We start from the raw sequence: 19490 nt of genomic DNA on the forward strand, positions 1-19490 counted from the left end.
TGCAGTTCTGCGTTTTCGATTGTTTTAGTTTCCAACTTGCAAAATAAACTTCCTGTCCCATGGTTCATGTAATAAGATATTTTAAAATATACTGCATATTACGTACGATTTAACTTTTTTACACTTTCCGGTAAGGTTTTTGTTTCATTGAAGATACCTCTATAATATGTAGTGTTTTACAACAAAATTATGAACATTGGCCAAGTTTCTTAGCAACGCCTCAAAAACCAACCTAATAAAACAGTTTAAAGAAAATTGAAGATAGCGGGTGATTGGTACAGAATTTATCGATGACTTCTACCGGATTGCTCAATTTAATTAGAAAGTACTAATAATACTTACCATAGACACAGAGATAAGTACATCTAGATCGGCCGCCAATATAGGTACCTTAAGCATAAGCTAAACCAATTAGATTAGATACTCAAAGAACGCGTTTTCAAGCCAACTTTGCAGAATTCCCAGTCACTTTACCCAGTTAATTTATTATTGACGTAATGTGTATTAAATTAAGCTGACTGGAGCGATTCGTCCAGGATATTACTGAAATGCACCACAAGTACCTAGCGACTCACATCCGCTTCGCTATATTGCAGAGAATATTAATGAAGCTTTTAGCTGAGTACCTAATTACAGGTAAGTATGTATTTACAACCTTAGGTGTTTTGCATTCATAGCATTTTTATGTTAAGTATGTAAAAATAGGGAAGATGTGTCGCATATTGTATGTACCTTTGTACATTATACAGTAGGGAGAGAGGCTGAACAAATTTGTGAAAGAGTATAAAGTGTGGGTAGCGTATTACATAGGCTACATAATATTTTAAACACCCTTGGGATTTAAGGCTTCACGAAACAGCAATCTCAATCGCACCAAGCAATCGCTCTAACTTGCTCGCAAAATACAAAGATATGGTTGAATGTTCGCCACTCATGGTGGTAGCTAGGCGGCGGCGGTGGTGGCGAGCTGGCGCCGCGCCGGCGGACGCCATCGATCGTCAAGGTTACCACGTGGAGCGAGCCCCACTGAGGTACCACCACCACCGACCTAGCCAAGTTCCGAGTGGTATCTAGTGAATTCATGTTTGTGATGTCATATTATCCAGAGATCTTCTAGTTACTATATACCTACCATGTTGAAACCTAAAGAGTCCTAAGTAAACGTTACTGTGTTTCTTAGGAAAAGTTTTATGAGGAGCTGCATTCTACAGAATACATCATACGTTAGAACTTCGTTACCCAACTCTAACTACCACAACCGCTATTGTGATCGATTCTTATCATTAGCAAAACGAGTAGTTAAGACAGTCATGAAGGCTCGAACTGAATGCGATCGGAAACCAACCCAGCTCCCCAGTTTACAGTCCAATAAACATTGATGTGTAATCTATGCTCGCCGCGCCGCCGCCGCCGCCGCCGCCGCCGCCTGACTGATCCCTGTCTTCGTCGCGGAATCGGCTCGCAGCACGCGATGACGCCACGACCCACTAATAGAATATGTAAATCGTCCCGACTCAAGCCCGCCTGGTCAATAACACACGAGGTGGCGCTTCAACACTAATCTTGCGACGGCTTATTGGTGACTTTTAAACTTCAATACTCAATCGTTTATTGCATCCATAAGTTTAACAGGTATTCACTACTCCTCATATTTCTGGCAATTCAGCTCAAGTAAAACCTAATCATGAATACCTAAGTAGTATTTTATAGGGCCGAGGATGATCTGATGTAAAGTTTCATGATCACGATTAATTCTTATGCATGAAGAGAACATGCTATGTAATGCAGGCTGAACATTTACTTCGGTGATAGAATCATCCATCAAAGTTAGTGCTGCAGTCGCAATGAGCGGTTGACTACTAATACATCTTTATTTCTTCACCAGGTGACAACCGCTTTTCCAGTAATAGTGATTTCCACCGACGCGACACGTTAAAAGTACACAAGAGTTTTTTATGTCAATCTACATAGGTATACTAGGAGGATTATTAAAATAAGCAAAAGATGATAATTTTCATTCATAATGTCAACCACTAAAGACACTGTCGTCATAACAGTTAAGCAGTCAGTGACCTCAAACCAGTGGATATCAAATTTACCTGGACTAAAGTCCTTCTCGGTTGATTTGATACCAACTAAGCCTCCATAATTATTAGATTACGGGTGTCTTAGAGCCATTCACATTAAATTTCCAGGTCTGTATTGTAGTAAGTACTTATACTTATAAAGAAGGTCATCAGATCATCCGGAATACCTAGGTCTGGTGGTCGGTTGCCGGCACATCACAGGTAACATTAATCGCCTCGCCCGACCTCTACAGGGGTTATCATGAAAACTTTTCACAGCCTGACCCTACCGCATGATGTCAGCTTTAATCTAACAAATTGCTATTTATTTCATCGCACCCACTGATTGTTGTGAGCCGAAATCAAACGAAAGAATGCCGTCAGAGAAAAAGGTATAGCATTATTGTTTATTGAATGTTATGACATGTACCTACTGAATATGGATCAAGTTATCTGAAATAAATGAATTTAATTTTTTTTTTTAATTATCAAGTTTGAATAACGACCAAGTAGGTAAATACAATTAATTTATGTGTGGGATGGAATCGTAGGGAAAGTTGTAAGTAATCGTGAAGCACTTAGTAACCATTATCGTGTCTAGTCTGCTCTAGGCATTATCGCATGTTGTAATAGGTGACTCAGTTTACACCTACAAGTCATAACTATACCTAGCTGATACAGTAGATAATGCTCTAGGAAACTAGGGTTTATAGTTCTTAGTGGCGCCCCATATTTCAACGCGTCTTTTAGTTTAGTCATGGCTCAAACATTTCATCAAAGTACTTTTTGCGTGATAACTTTATACCATCACTTATCAGTTTTTTGGGTTGCAAGAAATAATATCGCTATCGTCACTGACAAAAATAATCGTCCCTTTCTAATTTCTAGCTACCTACGTCATTGTCTACAGTTCAAATAACATTTTCCTGTGCATGGTCTAGTGGTGCAGGAATTACATATGGTGGGTGGCACGAAAAGAGCCTAGGCAAAGGAGGAGGCACCAGATTTGGTGGTAAATGCTTGGAGTATTTACCTTCCCCGTCAGTGGTGAGCGAGCCGGTGGGCAGCCGCTCGTGGTCCGTGCGCCTTCCGTCGGTGCTGCTCGACACGTGCTCTGGAAACAACAAACACACTCATTCAAATATGTTTAAACGAAAAGGTCATCAAGATATACAATTATACACATTAAATCGACATTAAATTCATCTCCGATAGTTGATAGTCTTCTGAGTAAAAAATACTAAAAACCACGCTAATTCTTATGAGGCTCAATTAAGGCATACTAAACGTGTTAAGTGGTAATTACTGGTAGTATTGATACTACTGAAATGTGAAAAAAGCCGTTGATAAGATCCATTGACCAACATGCCATAATGGGCTCTGTGTGTGGTCTCACCTTTGTTTAATTACTAAATATCCCCTTTTCTTTTCTTGCACATAGAAAAAACATGCAGTGTTCATTACAAAGGGTGTAACTTACACAGCAATTAAAGATCATAAAAAATATTTCCGTTTTCCCTGCGGAGGCAACTGTCCGGAGGCCCAACATTTGACAGAACAGACCGGAATAGATGGAATATGCCTAGATTAGCAAACCGCCAACCGTCGAAGACCGGCAGAGACCAGTCTATCAGGTATATGAATGACATCACACCAGTCTGGACACCTGCGTGACGCACACACTGACACCCAGACTTGTCGATATTTTATATATGTGTATTCGTGCATAATTATATTGTAATTTATTGTAGCCGTGGGACTCGATCTCGGAATTGATTAGGATAGGCGAACCTGCATGTGAGCTGACATAAAACGATCATGTTTTTTGAAAGGGTACACGGCCATTATCGACTCGGTCTTCAATGTCTCGCGATTCCACAGGGTAATAATATGGAAATATTGCTCATGAATGTGACATTTAAGAATGGACATGTTAATGGACATAATAATGAGACAATCAAAAATCAAACCAAATGTGGAGATGATGAAGACATTGTGAATTTCGGAGTTAATAAAATAACTTGACCACAGTTGTAAATCCGGTCGTTGTTTGAAAAACATCGTAAATATCCGGCGACAATCTGGCAATAGCTCATAAAACATCAAAACAAAAGGCGACCTAACTAAGTGAACAAGTTTACATTTTATTTAAAAATATCATAAAAAATACGTTTGTATGCGTTGGTTTTTTGGATGACATTTACGTATTGATATTGGCGGCGCCAATAACAGCACACAAAATTTTCAAAAATATTTTAATGAGTAGGTATAATATTATAAATCTGTACAACTATGAACATAATCATAGCAAAAATTTTGTTCAGTAAAACTATTGGTTAAAAATAATTAAGCCACACCTAATAGATAGGTACAAATGGCTACGTATATTAGTTTTTACTTGATCAATTTAGCTGCTCCTTTAACCTTGAATCTATTATGTATGAATCACGTAACATTTACTTGGTTATAAAAACGGTGAACAGGCAAATTGTATTAAGAAGAGGATCATTCATTCATTACTGAGGCACACGATTGCCTTTATACTTTGTTTCTGAGATGTATTGGACCTAGCAGCTGATTCGTGACGTTAAATTTCTCAGATATTCTAATTTTACGTAGCGTCATCCAAATTCAGTTGTTTAAGGCCCGGGTCTCCTATTTACTCCGTAGGTCGCGTCAAGTGTCACCGCCGTAGGCCCCGTCACGATGTACACTACATCTACGCGCCAACGTCGGCGTGTGAGGGAGACCGCATCAGTACATTTCTATAGTGAGCATTATGACGCGGCCTACGGCGTGACGCTGGACGCGAACTACGGCGTAAATAGGAGACCAAGGCCTTAGCTTCATGCGGAGCTGACATATTGAAATAATGAATCCATGAAAATAATAATGGAATGTTATTCCAGAGAATTTAAATTTTCTGCACCAACAATTCTGACACGTGGAGAATAGTTTCACTTCTATTATTATTTCATAACAATGTTTTATGTAAACTATAGAGACTTGTATTCTTACTTGTACATTTCCCTATGTCGTGGGGCCAAGAATGTTTGCTTGCCAACTGAGCATTGTTTTCTAGAAAACAGTTGTTTCTCTCATTGGCGATTGCTTTCTTAAAGATATCTCAATAAGATCACGACCTAATAGTTAGGTGGCTAGAGAAGGTAATTAGAATTCGTATAACAAATTTCAAAAACTGAACAATTCTAATATAAACTGTCACGTATCCGTTCTAGTCGTAAAAAAAATATTTCAAATTTACAAATAGCAGAGCCCCGTACTAGCCGTACGGGGCTCATTTAAAACGTGACAAAAGTTTTGCATCGCGCTCACTTACTTCCCGCAGCCTCAAGAGCGAGCGCGACGGAGAACTCTTGTCACGTCTTAATGGCGCCCCGTGCTACACGGCCTGGATAGGTACTTTTGTGATAAAGACAAAAGATTTTGTCTTCTTCAATACGTGCGAATTGAAATCGTAGATAAATAAAAACTGTACAAAGTCCAAATTGTGCTAGAAACTGAAAGATATTTGCTAAAGAGCCAGTTGATAGAGCTAATGACTAGAGCTATACTGTAGCTAGAGTTTGTAGAGCTAGTTTGTAGAGCTATACTATTGATAGAGTTTGTAGAGCTAGCCGAAGAGCCAGCGGTGGCCGCGATCACGCAGGGCCACCAAATAGCTGAGAGCACAATGACACCGCATCGCTTTTACTTCCTGCGCCGCCTGCCCTTGAGCTTCTTTACACCTTTCGGTGCTTTGCTGATCATACGATGAACTTGGATCTTGTATTTTTTTATCATAGTAACCTACGTTGTTTCTGGCTGTATTTAGGTACGACTTTCAATAGCCTCTTTTTGTTTTAGGAAAATTTTAACATACTTATCAATGTGAGGATACAATAAAAAAGAAGCCATTTTCAAATAAAGGTACCTAAATACTAAATATAGAATTTAGTTTAGAGTCGTTAGATTTATGCTTTGAAAGAGTCGGCAGCTATACCGTACTCTATCGAACAGTGTTAATATCTCTAAAACAAGTTGACACAGTAACGGGCCCGCGGGTATATTCTCCGCCTCGTATTTACAAACACGAAGGCAGGCTATTGACGGTGGGTCAAAAGAAAAGCGACAATACAATAGAAATGCTTTGAAGATGATTCACTTCTTTAAAATGATGTGATGAATGACGTTGTGATTGGTAACATCTTTGCTGGCTCGATTTATTGGATGATAAATATGATGTTATGCAAGCTTTCATAGCAATCAGTCAATTTTGGGTGGTACGACATATGCAATACAATAAAAATTTACAGTATACACTGGCAGGTACACTGAAATATATTTGTAATCCTGAATCAGCACTAAATGAGACGTTTACCAATCAATTAAACATGCAAATCATCAAAACATAAAACCTGACACACGTGCGCTAAATGAGACATGGCTTCTGACCACCCTGAAAAAACTTACCAATTAACAAGATAACTCTTTCATTACCGATGAGAAAAACTACTTTGAGAGCGGATGTAACACCCACATGAGTGTAGGCAGTAGGTAGGTACAGCGTGAGGACAACAGCCTCGAGACAAGACAAGTGCCGGCGGAGAGCGGCGCCGGCGCGATAACGAGTGATAAACTTAATGGAGGACCGCGACACACGAATCAGACGAGATATCGGAATCGAACCACTTAACAGCCATGAATGGATTCGGAGAAGCACGTGAGACGAGGCGCTAATGGACGAAACTGTCACAGACACAAAAAGTAAGGGTTAATTGCCGCGGCCCATTCAGCCCGTTTATTATGTGATTCACAGATCACATCGAGCATTTCGAATCGGTTTGATGGTCGATATTTAAATCGTGTTTGGGGAACCGTTGAAAGGATCTAATGAAGTCGGTTGATGTTTATGGTGGGTGTGACGGAAGCCGTATGGTTTTCTAGTTATTATTCGTGGTGCAGGGTGGGGTGGGTTCATGGCAATGCAAATAGTGTCTAGACGAAGGCTGCGGGCGTCAGGGAAACCCAGTGATGAGGAGCGGTTGGGAATACCGGCAGTGCGGCGGCGGCGGCGGCGGCGGTGGAGGAAATTTGCACCCCTCGGGAGCATTGATTGGAATTGTGGAATTTCCTGTGACGAACTCTTTACTTTCAGTACAATTTGAATAACTACTGAAACTAAACTTATAAGTGGTGAGATGGGTAGAGAAAGTGGACCTATTTTACGCTTGCCTATACTAAGTATTTAAGTAGGTGGTGTACCTATTCATGTAACACAAGAATGGATATTCATATTCCTATATCACCAGACTGCCGAAAACAATCAAGAACAGTTAGTACACCTACATAGAGTTTAAGATGAAAGGATGTAAGATGCACCTCGTTATTTCAGAAACTCCCATAAGGAACCCGAAAATCCTCATTTCGGGCTTGTTTGCTGAGCGGCCGTAAACAGTAATAATGTAAGTAGTTTAAAGATGTCTGCCGCGGAATGCGCCGCCGCCGCCGCCGCCGCCGCGCGGGCCGGAGACGCTAGGGCTGCGCGCACATTTTTTGTTTCAAGACGAACCATTTCGAAAAAAAAAGAAACTTCTCGTTTATAGAGCTAACGTAAGTAGAGTAGAAACACTCTACAAGTATCAAAAAAAAAACTATTTCTTTAACGAATTCAAAAATAATTAAATTGGCGAAGTATATTAGTGCTCAATAAAACGCTGTAAATGTTTGAGCCCAGTGTGAGCTAGGTATAAAATTCTAATTAGTTTATTTTTAGGTTCACAAGGTATGGTTGAGCTGGAGAATGAACACTGAGGTGCCTCCAGCGACGCACTACGACCACGACCGACAGGAGGGTTAATCTATAATCCTACTGACGAAAAACTAATGAACGGGGGTCGTGCAATCGGCACGTTTAATACAATGATATTAGAGTCGTAGCTACCGCAGCCAGCAGCAGCGCTCCGAAACTTCGTTTTTCGTCATAAAGAGTGACCCCCCCCAGTACAACCCGGAGTGAGCCGACGCACAAGCTGCGCGGGCGCACATTGCCTATAATATGTCGGTATTTAATTAGCAAAGATAACTCTGTTTGCGAACGAAACAACGTACGCTTATCAACGTTTTATTATCTGTTTGTAAAGCAGTAATGTTGCTCAAATATGTGATTTTGGCGTGTGATTTCGTGTTAACTTGGAATAACATACATTTTACTATTTGTGTTGATTCTGATATCGGCGCCGGCGCTTGAAAATACGAAATTCACAAAGAAAGAATTACAAACTAATATACCAAACCAACCTACATTCACCAAACCTATTGTATGCATCAAAAGCGTAAAACAAAACCTTAATTCCCAATAATCGCCGGCACCCCGCCATACGGTTTTCAACGACATCCTGACATCAATCTCTCCTAGCCCTAGTCGATAAAAAACCGTCGACAAAAAAAGCCGGTAACCGCCGAAAGTCGATCAGAATGCATCACTACTGATTCCAAGAACAGCGGTCGGGCGCCGGGAGAGAGAGGACTTTAGCTTACAAAAAAGTAACAAAATCTGAAGTTTCATGCCATCGGTATTTCTAACGTGAAGAGATAGAGTCGTGGTTAGGACAGCAGTGATTTAAAACTTGGTGTTTAGTTAGGTGGAGTGATCCCGGGTGCGACCACCTTCACTGAGATGCCCGCGTGGTGGCCTGAGTACACACTGATAGGGGGCCTTTTAACGTGAATACTGAATAGCTTAGTTTTAATAGACCTATGTATTGCTGACGGGAATTAATGCTGACTTTACCCCTTTTGAAAAAAATACATTTTAGAGATGTTTACAGATGATGTCACTAGACTATTACATTTAACTAAGATAAATCTTACGGTAATAATGATTGTAGATCGATCGTAAGATCTAGAGTCGGCCATATCATACACATACGATAGCTCTATTAAGAGTCCTGTGGGAGTCAGAAGTCGATACAATAAATGAATCCTACATTTTCGTATTACTTAATTGTACTTATATTGGTATGCCATAGTTATCATGGACTACGTAGGTATTATTTACAGGGCAAATAGGAAATTGTAAACTAACCTTTAGGTTTCTTTATTTCGTCCATCGCGTACCGGCTATAGGGAGGTGGGGGGGTTTCTGTAACAAAGTAACACTATCATTAGTACTTATAAATAATGAACAATACCTAATATACTAAAATAACACACCGAAAAACACAAATTTCAATATTAAAGAGTGTTTAGAGCTACGATCTTTCAGTATTCCAATAAGTATTTTTTTATGATTGCCTTATTGCTGCTCACAAGGGTACGGACACGATTCTTGTCGTTTTGCGAAATTCATCGAATCGGCCACTTAAAATCCCAAAAGAGCAATAAAAGGAGTTAATCGAAAAACAAGTTTTTCAATATCGAAACTTATCCACTGCGTTACCCATTGTGCTTAAAAAACATAAAAAAAACCTAAAACAAACAACATGAACCGGCCCAGGTAAGGTTTTGATCCCTGAAGCTCCGTAATTATACCTTGCCGGGATGTGAACCTGGGACGCCGGCTCGGCAGGCAGGTCTAACCTATATTTTGGTGTAGGTAGAGGTAGGCAGGGTACAACTGTGGAATGTCGGCCCATTACACCGAGGATCCAGAATGACGCATGACGAACTCAACATTTTAGCACTTCCATCCGCATTCAGTCAAAATTAACTTATTAATAGTTAAATAAAATCCTAATCGGAGCTGTATTAAAAACTTTATCAAAACAAAACACAAAAGTGTTTTTTTTTTAAGTAAATAACATTTATTTTCTTCACTTGTAAGTTCGGAGACTTTATCTGAATATCAATAGATTTTTGGCGCCTTCCTTGTTTTAAATTTCGAATCAGGTTTTGAATTTTCCATGAATCTGCAATTACAATGCGCCAGCGTGAGTGGAGTGGCGTCTTCCTTTTTAACCGACTTCAAAAAAAGGAGGAGGTTCTCAATTCGTCGGGATCTTTTTTTTTTTTTTTTTATATATTTTTTTATGTATGTTCACCGATTACTCCGCCGTTTATGAACCGATTTTGAAAATTCTTTTTTTGTTGTATTGGGTTGAGCTCCCAGGTGGTCCCATTTTTTTTTCAGAATTTTATCTCACCCCCAAGGGTGGGTAAAGGGGTAAAAACAGGGTATGAATTTCCATTTTGGGCACATATTAACCGATTCTAATGAAATTAAGAACGTAAATATAGTTCTTATAACAAAAAAATATGATGGTGACCTTGAGCTGATCTGATGATGGAAACGGAAGGCAGTCAGGGGAACTCCTCAACGGTATATAGCAACTACTTCGTGTTTAGGCTTGAATGATTCGTATTGATTAGTAGGACTTTTTGGTATCATTTGCACCTTACTTTTGATTGAAAATTATTACAAATAAACTAAAAACTATTAAATAAAATAATAATTAAAAAAATTAAAAAACCGACTTCAAAAAACCACTGAAATGTAAGAAATAATTTAAGGTTTACACAAATTCTACTCGTATGAGACAGTACAAATATACCTAAGCAGGAACTGTTCTTTTTTGAAGTTGGTGCCATATTTCTTCAGATTACTTTGTCACCGCACCAACATCAAAAAAGAACAGTTCCTGCTTAGGTATATTTGTACTGTCTCATACGAGTAGAATTTGTGTAAACCTTAAATTATTTCTTACATTTCAGTGGTTTTTTGAAGTCGGTTTTTTATAATAAACGTGAAATATTTCTACGAACTCGATAGATAGACAGGGTGTTGTGTATGCGACTACCTACCCACAATATCCTTTTACTACACTACAGAACACGTTTATTTCCTTCTAGAGGTTCTTATATTCCTCCGTTAGTATATAATGCTTTAGCCATGTAGATGTAGATGTAAGGACCTCGCCTGTACTACCTCTACCTATCTACTAGGTAGGGATCGGCAGCAGTTTCTGAGAAACGCTAAACTATGCGTTGTTTGAGAATTTCGACACAAGCCGTTGATGCAAGACACTGCAGAATATCTATATAATACCTATGAGTATAATATGAATACATAATGTGCAATGTATGTATGTGTGTTTGTGTACAGAACAGTACATTCCCCAGGTGTTTGCTTGAATCTCAACATCTAGCCTGTTTGCCAATTAACTAGTTAAATAATAATAATCGTATAAACTTGTAATATATCGATTGATACAGTCAGGATTGATGTTTAAATAATAATAATAATTTAAAATCTACATTAAGTACTTAGGTATATTATTAGTCCATTTTTTTCTTATGATTTTCTATTAAATTGAAGACAGTAACATTTTCGTATGTGGAGGAGATATTATCTAAAATGATATCAGCCATGAAAAAAACGTGATTCACAGTCTGGGCTCTGCAGCCTGCAAGCTACAAGCCCTTCAGCTGAAGTAAATGACCCTACACTAGGCGCTTCAGCAACATCTCCAGATATAAATAATATCACTTGTTCCTGCACCAGTGTACACACACACACACCATCCTTGCCCGAGGGAACAAGCTATTTGCAACTCTATTACATCACAGTAGAGCCTTCAATCACTCCTGGATCCCACGAGAGATCCCACCTTCTAGTTATGAGAAAGTCATCCACATAAAAATAAGAACTAGTGGCGTGACTAGGCCGTGCAAAGCTGTTATGTCATATGTTACACATTAGTTCAATACACTTTAAGCCCTAAAGTAAGGAGGATCGAGTTCAAACTGCCACGCATTGCGGCAGCATTCATTAACTCATACTACAACCGTAGTACGTACACCGACTTGCTAATATAACGAACTGAAATCAATTTTATGACTTTTCAACGAAGGTTTAAATTCCAATGAGGTTCACGGCTGTATCTTGTTTCAATTATAAAATGCTGTCAATTAAAAACGTTGTTTAAATAAATACAAACAGAGTTTAGATTGAAAGGGAGGGTATAGGAATTTGAATTGATGAGCAAGATATACTACACAAGTTGAGAGGTAAGGTAACCACCAAGCCAGTGTGGGCAACTGGGCACCTAGTACAATGTCGGTATATTTTGTAACTAGCTGTTCCCGCGCGCTTCGCTTCGCCTTAAAAAGTTTTCCCGTGGGAATTCCGGGATAAAAAGTAGCCTATGTTCTTTCCCAGGGTCTAGACCGTATGTATACCAATTTTCATTCAAATCCGTTCAGTAGTTTTGGCGTGAAAGAGTAACAGACAGACAGACAGACAGACTGACACAGTTACTTTCGCATTTATAATATTAGTTAGGATTAGTTAGGATGAAACTGTCCGATGTTGTAGGTGTAGTGTAAGTGTAGAGACCGTGTGGCATCGTGGTATATCCTCAAGTGGACTACGCTTGGCAACTAGGTAGTTACTATGACAACGTTTTCTATGGTACAGTTCGCTCCAAACAACTCCAAATAGTTCCTGAAGTCAGCTGCGATTACGCTTCTGTGCTTTTTTCCAACTAACAAACTGACAATCTTTGAAAGAAAGAATAGGCGGTTTGTTAGTTTGACAAGGTACAAAAGTGCATTCGTCACCAACTCAGGAACCACCAAGTTATTTGAACCGAACTGTACTTATACCTTTGATCTTTCTTTGAAATTCAGGATTAAACTTGGAAATATTTGAGTATATAAACAATAGGACATGGAATGTTATGAGCTTGATGATGATGAACTTAGCAGCTAATCGTCAGTTTCACAGCTGACTACGTAGATAAGTTGAGTTTGACTATGGAATGTAGAACTGTGATTGTCCGAATAGGTCTTATTTCATGCTTAGGTTGATTTAGTCATTTGAGAAAAAATACCTTAACATAATTTTAATGAATAATTAAGCATTTTTTTTATGAAAGATATAGGTTTAAACATATACTTAGGTATAAGTAGTACTACCTACTTATACCTAAGTTAGCATTTTATCATTTCTTTTCAATTAAATCCAACATAAAAAACAGAGTTTAGGTTTAGGAAGTGCATACGGTGCTTTCAAAAATGGAAAACATATGACGGCCGTGACGTCACCCGCCCTTCTCTCTCTCACTCATTTATGTGCAAGTATCGGCATCCCGCTCTCAAGGGCAGTTGCGCGCAGGCACAGATCTCTGTGCATAGATGAAGCGGCGATGGATTTATAGATGTGAACTATGGTAAATATGCTTGACGCTTCATTGATTCTGAAATGTGTGTTGTGATTGTATTGTATTGATTATTTGTAATATATTATTTAAAAAATTCGTTGTTTTTTTTATTATTTAGTTACAATTACAGTGCTGGTTTCCAAGATTATAAATGTATCTGTTACAAAAGCTATAATTACTGTGAAATATTGTAACTTTGAATGCTATTTGTTTACTTTATTGTTTATGGTGGCACCTAATAGTTAATAATTGGTGACATGTAGTCATTCAAAAACATTATATTTGTTTTTATAGTAATATGAAAGTGTTGATTAATTTATTATAAAAGTACCAATATAATATAGGTACGAGGCTGTTTTACAGGTAATTTATGTTGACAGTATGTCATAAAATTGTAATAATATTTATTTTTTTAATTTATAATTTAGAATTCAGATCTATTCAATAAGATAACACCAAGTACCTACTCATATTATAGTAACACTAACATTAATTTAACTGGAGCGCGCTGAAATCAAGGAACTTACAGGGTGATCCCTGATCGCGCGCAACAAAAACATAGCTGTCATCAAACGAGCGCGCCTCGCTGCACAGAGCGAAATGTAAAATTCAAAAAACGAAATACGCACGGAGCGGCATGCGCGCGTGTAAATCGACAGAAATAGCGCGCCCAAATTATAACATGGCGGATGGCGCCAGCCGCGGCGCCGGCCGGCCGCGCGGGCCCACGCCGCTCCAATCAACCAGCATGCACATGTCAGCCGCTCATTACATCGACTCCTTGGATGTCTAGACGAACTGTGTCAGCAGACTCGGAAGTCCCACTGCAGGAAGGAAGTGCTGAGTTGCTGACATATCTAAGGTCTGTCTACTGCTAGTTGTTTACATGCATTCATCGTGTCTGCATTTTTCACGTGAGTAAACAACTAAGTATTTACAGCAAGGATGGAAATCTATTTGAACGTATGGTAACTAACGAACGTTCGACGTGTGGAAATAAATACTAAGAACTTGATCAAGATTACGTATTTTCTGCTTTTGTGTAAGTATTATTACTGTAGGTATATTGATTGAAACAATATAAACACCAATGTCAAAAATATTAATATGATTTAGGTAAGGTAAATTAGGTATTAACAATGTGTTGTGCATACTTAGTTGAAAGTATTGAGTATAATACCGATAAATAATTAGTATATGTCTAAAAAATATATCAAAACTCGTTTTATAAAATCATTTTTATGACAAGTTTTAACGACGCAGTTAATGAAATATCACGTTGATTCCAAGAAGGCCCCAGAAACTCTTGTTTTAACATTATACTGATGGACGGACAGTTGGAATTCTTGTGTTGCTGTAAAAAAGATAATCACTGAGTCAGACTTGTGTCTTTATAGTTTAATTTTGTCTCTGAAATCATTATGCTTTAGCAAAAAGTGCGCTTCGTATTCTTTACCTGACAGAGCCTGGAGCTATAAGACATTTTAATTCTTTTTCCTTTTTGTACAGTGCACCTTTTTACAAGTACTCTCAGAAATTACGTTATTTAATTTAAGTTACTGATTCCGTCGCAGCTTACCAAAACTTATATCTTTAGGTTGTATAGAAATTCGTATAGATATGTAGGTATATCTTCTTATTTTTTTTAGTTTTGCAAGATACGGTGTTGAGAGCCACCAAGCAAGTTAAAAACCGGTCCAGCCCGCAGGTGCCTATAAGCATCAATGGGCAACAATTTGTAGGCTAGACGATCTAAAAATATAGAGATTAAGTCATCGATATTGATAACTCTCTAAGCAATAATCTGAAAAGAAACAAGTTTACAATGCTTCAATATATCCGTATTTTAAAGTCCTATCTACATACTTGGGAGAGAGAAAATATTTAACTCAAAATGAATATTTAGTAGACAGTGAAACACAAAACAACTAACTGAACGACACGAAATAACCTTAGCAAGCCATTCACTTCAACGAAATCGAACATCCAATAGTTGGGAATCGACAAAGGCCCTTAAAAATCTGATCACGAAAATCGAGTTGAAGTTACACGGTGTAGCAACCGTACCTGCGGCGGCGCATGCCTGCCCCTCCCCCGCCCCCTCCCCGGCCCCCCGGCGCCGGCGCCAGTCCGCCCGACAAGCAATTATGGCTAAATAAATATCGGCCGCCGTGCCGCCGCCTCCGACGCGACGCACCGCCAACAGATGGAGTCTTGTAATTGTAACTCTTCTAAGGGTATAACTATATAGACGACATCGTGGAATTTCGACTTGCCCGGCAATCATCCAAGGGCCGTGTGGAGACCAAAATTACTTTAAAATACTGCGATTACAATAATACAAGAATGGAACGTGAGATAGAGTGTGATTGCCGAATGTTGGGTAGCTTTTTCCTTCAAAGCTCTGTAGCAATAGAAAAATGTGGCACCAAACGTTAAAGATATTTTCAAAACATTAGTCGTTATGTAAATTGTGAAGTTCACAGTTATCTTTGATTATTGATCCTCAGACTCGAAAACGTCGACGACGACGCGCCAGCTTGATAAGATAAGCATCCTGCACTCAGCACCCCAAGCTCCACCAACAAAGGTATTCTCTCTTAGAACTCAACCTACGACATCTACATTGATTGATTTGGCATAATCATAAGTACTGTTGTAGGTAAATAAACTTGTACACAGGATTACTAATATCAAATTGATTAAAGAAAAGTTTGAATAAGAATGAACATCAAAGGATAAAGGGGTACCCAGAAAAGTCTGATCTTTTGGAATTCTTAAGTATCCAAATTCTTTCAAACCATAACAATTCAAGAGTTTATTAATAATCGAAGTTAAACACGACTGATTTATGAGACCACCACAACGTAGTTGACGGGATAGATTCATAGGATTATAAAGGCGATAATGCTGCACACAAATCAAAAGAACATCCAATAAAACATGGTAGTGCTGTGGCGCCGACTATATTTAGTCTCGTCGCGCCGGCGGCGGCGGCTCGTGGGAACTCGGTTTGCGAAAGTTGACGAAATCGGCGACCGCTGGCTGGCGGGGGGCGCCACGACTCTTCAACAAACACGGCAAAAAACCTGCGCAGGTGAGGTCCGCCAGACAGGACCGGATGGGTAATTTGCGAACGATATTTAAGAATGCCTCTGTAGACGGTCAAATTAAAATGCTTGACAAAAAGCGATTAAAATTGTCTCTCTTTAAATGAAGGGCATCATCATGTCGGATATGGAATAACGATGGAAAATTTATAGAAAGCTGAACCGAATCTTCCAAAAACGTTTTCCTGGGTATTTTTAATTAATATGGTAACAGGCATTGTCAACACTCCTACGCTTGCATCTGAGTGCCTTAATACATTCAGTGTGGGTGGATCGGTTGTAAGCAACTCAAACTGCGTGCGAGCATCGGTCACGGCCACTCATCAGTTGAGAAATCTCAGTTATATTGATTCTAGTTTCCTACAAATCAATTCATGTAAACTTCAACTATGATCTAACAACATTTTTTAATAGAATACAAAATCAAGAACTGCAGAAAAACAGATTAAAGTGGAAGGCCAAAGTAAGAAGGTAGAAAGGCCTAACTTTAAACAAACGGCAGAATATCAACATGATAATAATAGCTTAAATTATATCTGATAATAATACGAACTCTTGCTCACATATTAAAATACATCAACATGCTTATCAATATTCTTGTGACCAAATTCCATAGCGAATGAGTGGCGCCAAAATTCTGAAAACATTTACAAATGTACGCTCAGAAATTCAATAGGCATAAACATTTGCAAAATGAATAGTAATGAGAGCTAATCTGTCTGCTAAAACTACAGTTAGCTCTCGCCACTAAATTCAAATATGGAAGTAGGAAATCCAACAAAGCCATTCAAGCTAAAAGAGTACTGTACATTCAAATCAGATGCTCTTATAAATAATGACGTAAGGCTCAACAAAGACTTTGAAGACAGCAAAAAAGGTGTTGTTGACGTGGACAAAAGAGTTGCAGCCGCCGACTGACGAATTAAAAAGTTAACGGGTGCCTGGGCGCCGGTGGACGCGGCGCGCCGGCGCCTCCGCTTGACCTTGTCTACTTATCGCGAGCGGGTGACCTCAAGGCGCTAGATTAGGCGATATGCGCTCACCCACGCCTGTCTAAGTGGCCAGTTCTATGTCCTCAAGGTATACCGAATGTGTTTGGTCGCCGTCATCATTTATCATGACGATGGTATTCCAGGCCAATACAGCAGCTACGGCCACTGCTGCTGATTTGGAAGGCGCCTTTCATGCGCATGATTCAATTGAAATTTCAATATTGGTTTTGATAAAATTCTAAATTTACTCTATATAAACAATTTACTCTACAAAAAAGATTGTTATTAATTATTCCAAGATTGACTCGTTAATTATTCAAACAACGATAGAAAGTATAAAAATATTGGTATCTGAAACAAAATATCTGTCTCCGTAACATTTTTGTAAGATCTTCTTGAGATGAATACATCGTGTAATCAAGGCGATTATAAATTGTGCAACGCATAGAGAAGCTGATTCGTGTTCCCAGAATTCTAAATGAGATTGAAGAGCCGGTTCCCGAGAATTTAAAGTTCAAAGACCATTTCCTGAGAGAAACAATTCTAGGCGTGCAGTGATCCGTGCGTCGGCACTCGTCAACACACTGGTGACGTCACCATAATGTACGTTCGCTGATACCACCACGGATTGTACTGATGCCTGATAGTGATGAATTGATAGCAATGCAACACTATTTTAATTGCAGAGTAGTTTGAGGTTAGAATTCAAGGTTAAAAACATTTCTGTGTAGAAAATTAAAATTGGACGAAGACAACTAATTTGGGGAACGAAGTTGATTTTTTTAGACTTGCGTTTGGAATTTGGAGAGAATTCAAGGAACACGTGGGACTTTTGAGACAAAATTGGGGTCTGGATGTGACTTTTCATCAGTTACATTATCAGTTATTGTGCATGTATTTGTAAACAACGAATATGCAGGTTTGGGACTAGTTGGGCGCCAACAATCATTTCAGACGAATTCACATAGGTTATAGACACTCCCTAAAGATACTTATGTGCAGATCCAACAGCATTTGAACAACATTCCTTTCACTATGTTGAAATTCCAATAGCAATCGAATCTCCAGCTAGAACATCTTCCAACCTTCACTTGTATACAACAAAAGCATCCGATACACTTGTAAAGGGCACATCACGAGGATTTACGAGTGGTTTCACTGAAAGATCGTAACACAAGCGCGGTTCGTGTTTACACTTGTTGCGCGGGTCATTGGCCGGCACGTACCGGGCTCGCACAGGCGGCTCCAGTGGTAAGGGTTGCAGCAGTGCGGGTCCTTGCAGAGGGGCATCCGGCGGAGTTCAGTCGCGTCCTTCAGGTCTGGCCAGCGGCAGGCGCGCGCGGCGGCCAGGCGCAGCGGCGCGGGCTCGGCGCTGGGCACGCAGTCCCCGCCGCCCGCGTCCAGCGCCCGCGCCAGCCCCCGCAGCTGCTCGTCAGGGACCGCCGGCGCGCCCGCGGCCACCAGCCGCCGCCGCAGCGCTCGCCTCCGGAACATCACATGCCGCCGCCGCCGTCACGACGCGCGCTCACTCGCATCTCTCGCTCGAGCTCTCATCGCGCTGAGTGCCAGCACTCGACTGACGCGCGCCACTAACGGACGCCCACACCTGCATCATTGTATTACCCCACTTTTTTTTAACAGTTTGTTGGGAAATTTATTTTTGTTTCAAGTTTATACCTATATGAGTTAGTGTTAACTCAGATCGTAACTATAGTTATATTTTGCATGTTTTATTTGTATATTACATATTAAAAAAATAATTATGAAAATTTCAGTTTCCGGCTTTTCAGGTGCTTCAGTTAATAAAGAAAAGTTAATAAGTATAATCACATATTAAATAAAAATATGATTCGTTTTTATTGATTTATAGTTGGTAGGTATTTAAAATGTTAAATCAAAAACTAAAAACTTGATAACTTACGGATAATTTATCAAAATTCCAACTTGTATACTTAATTTAATGTTTGCAAGGCTCAAAAACCAATACGAACAAGCAAACCTAACTTCACTCCAAAATTTACCCTAAAAGCGACCTGCGAAATTCCCTAAAACGCGTGGTTTGTTTTTACGTTGGTCACCCCGGGGGGCGCGGCGCGACGCGCGCGGGGGCGGGGGCTGGCGCCACCGGCGGCGTCAGGTGCCCGCGCCTGTGTGCGTGCG

At 39.5% G+C, this 19490-nt stretch overlaps 1 protein-coding gene across 1 annotated transcript in view; it reads right to left on the reverse strand.

Moving 5' to 3' along the window:
• Positions 1–18914, reverse strand: part of LOC105383145 (mothers against decapentaplegic homolog 6) — a 22865-nt gene extending 3951 nt beyond the window's left edge. Inside the window, exons 1-3 of the mRNA XM_038119761.2 lie at positions 18557–18914; positions 9154–9210; positions 3100–3180 (exon numbers count right to left, since the gene is read on the reverse strand). Of these exons, the coding sequence (XP_037975689.1) occupies positions 3100–3180; positions 9154–9210; positions 18557–18824 (406 nt within the window). The 5' untranslated portion in view covers positions 18825–18914. The remainder of the gene's footprint in view (positions 1–3099; positions 3181–9153; positions 9211–18556) is intronic.
• Positions 18915–19490: the final 576 nt, after the last annotated feature.

The sequence above is a fragment of the Plutella xylostella genome, chromosome 6, assembly GCF_932276165.1.
Source record: "Plutella xylostella chromosome 6, ilPluXylo3.1, whole genome shotgun sequence".
In the NCBI taxonomy this organism is placed as follows: domain Eukaryota; kingdom Metazoa; phylum Arthropoda; class Insecta; order Lepidoptera; family Plutellidae; genus Plutella; species Plutella xylostella.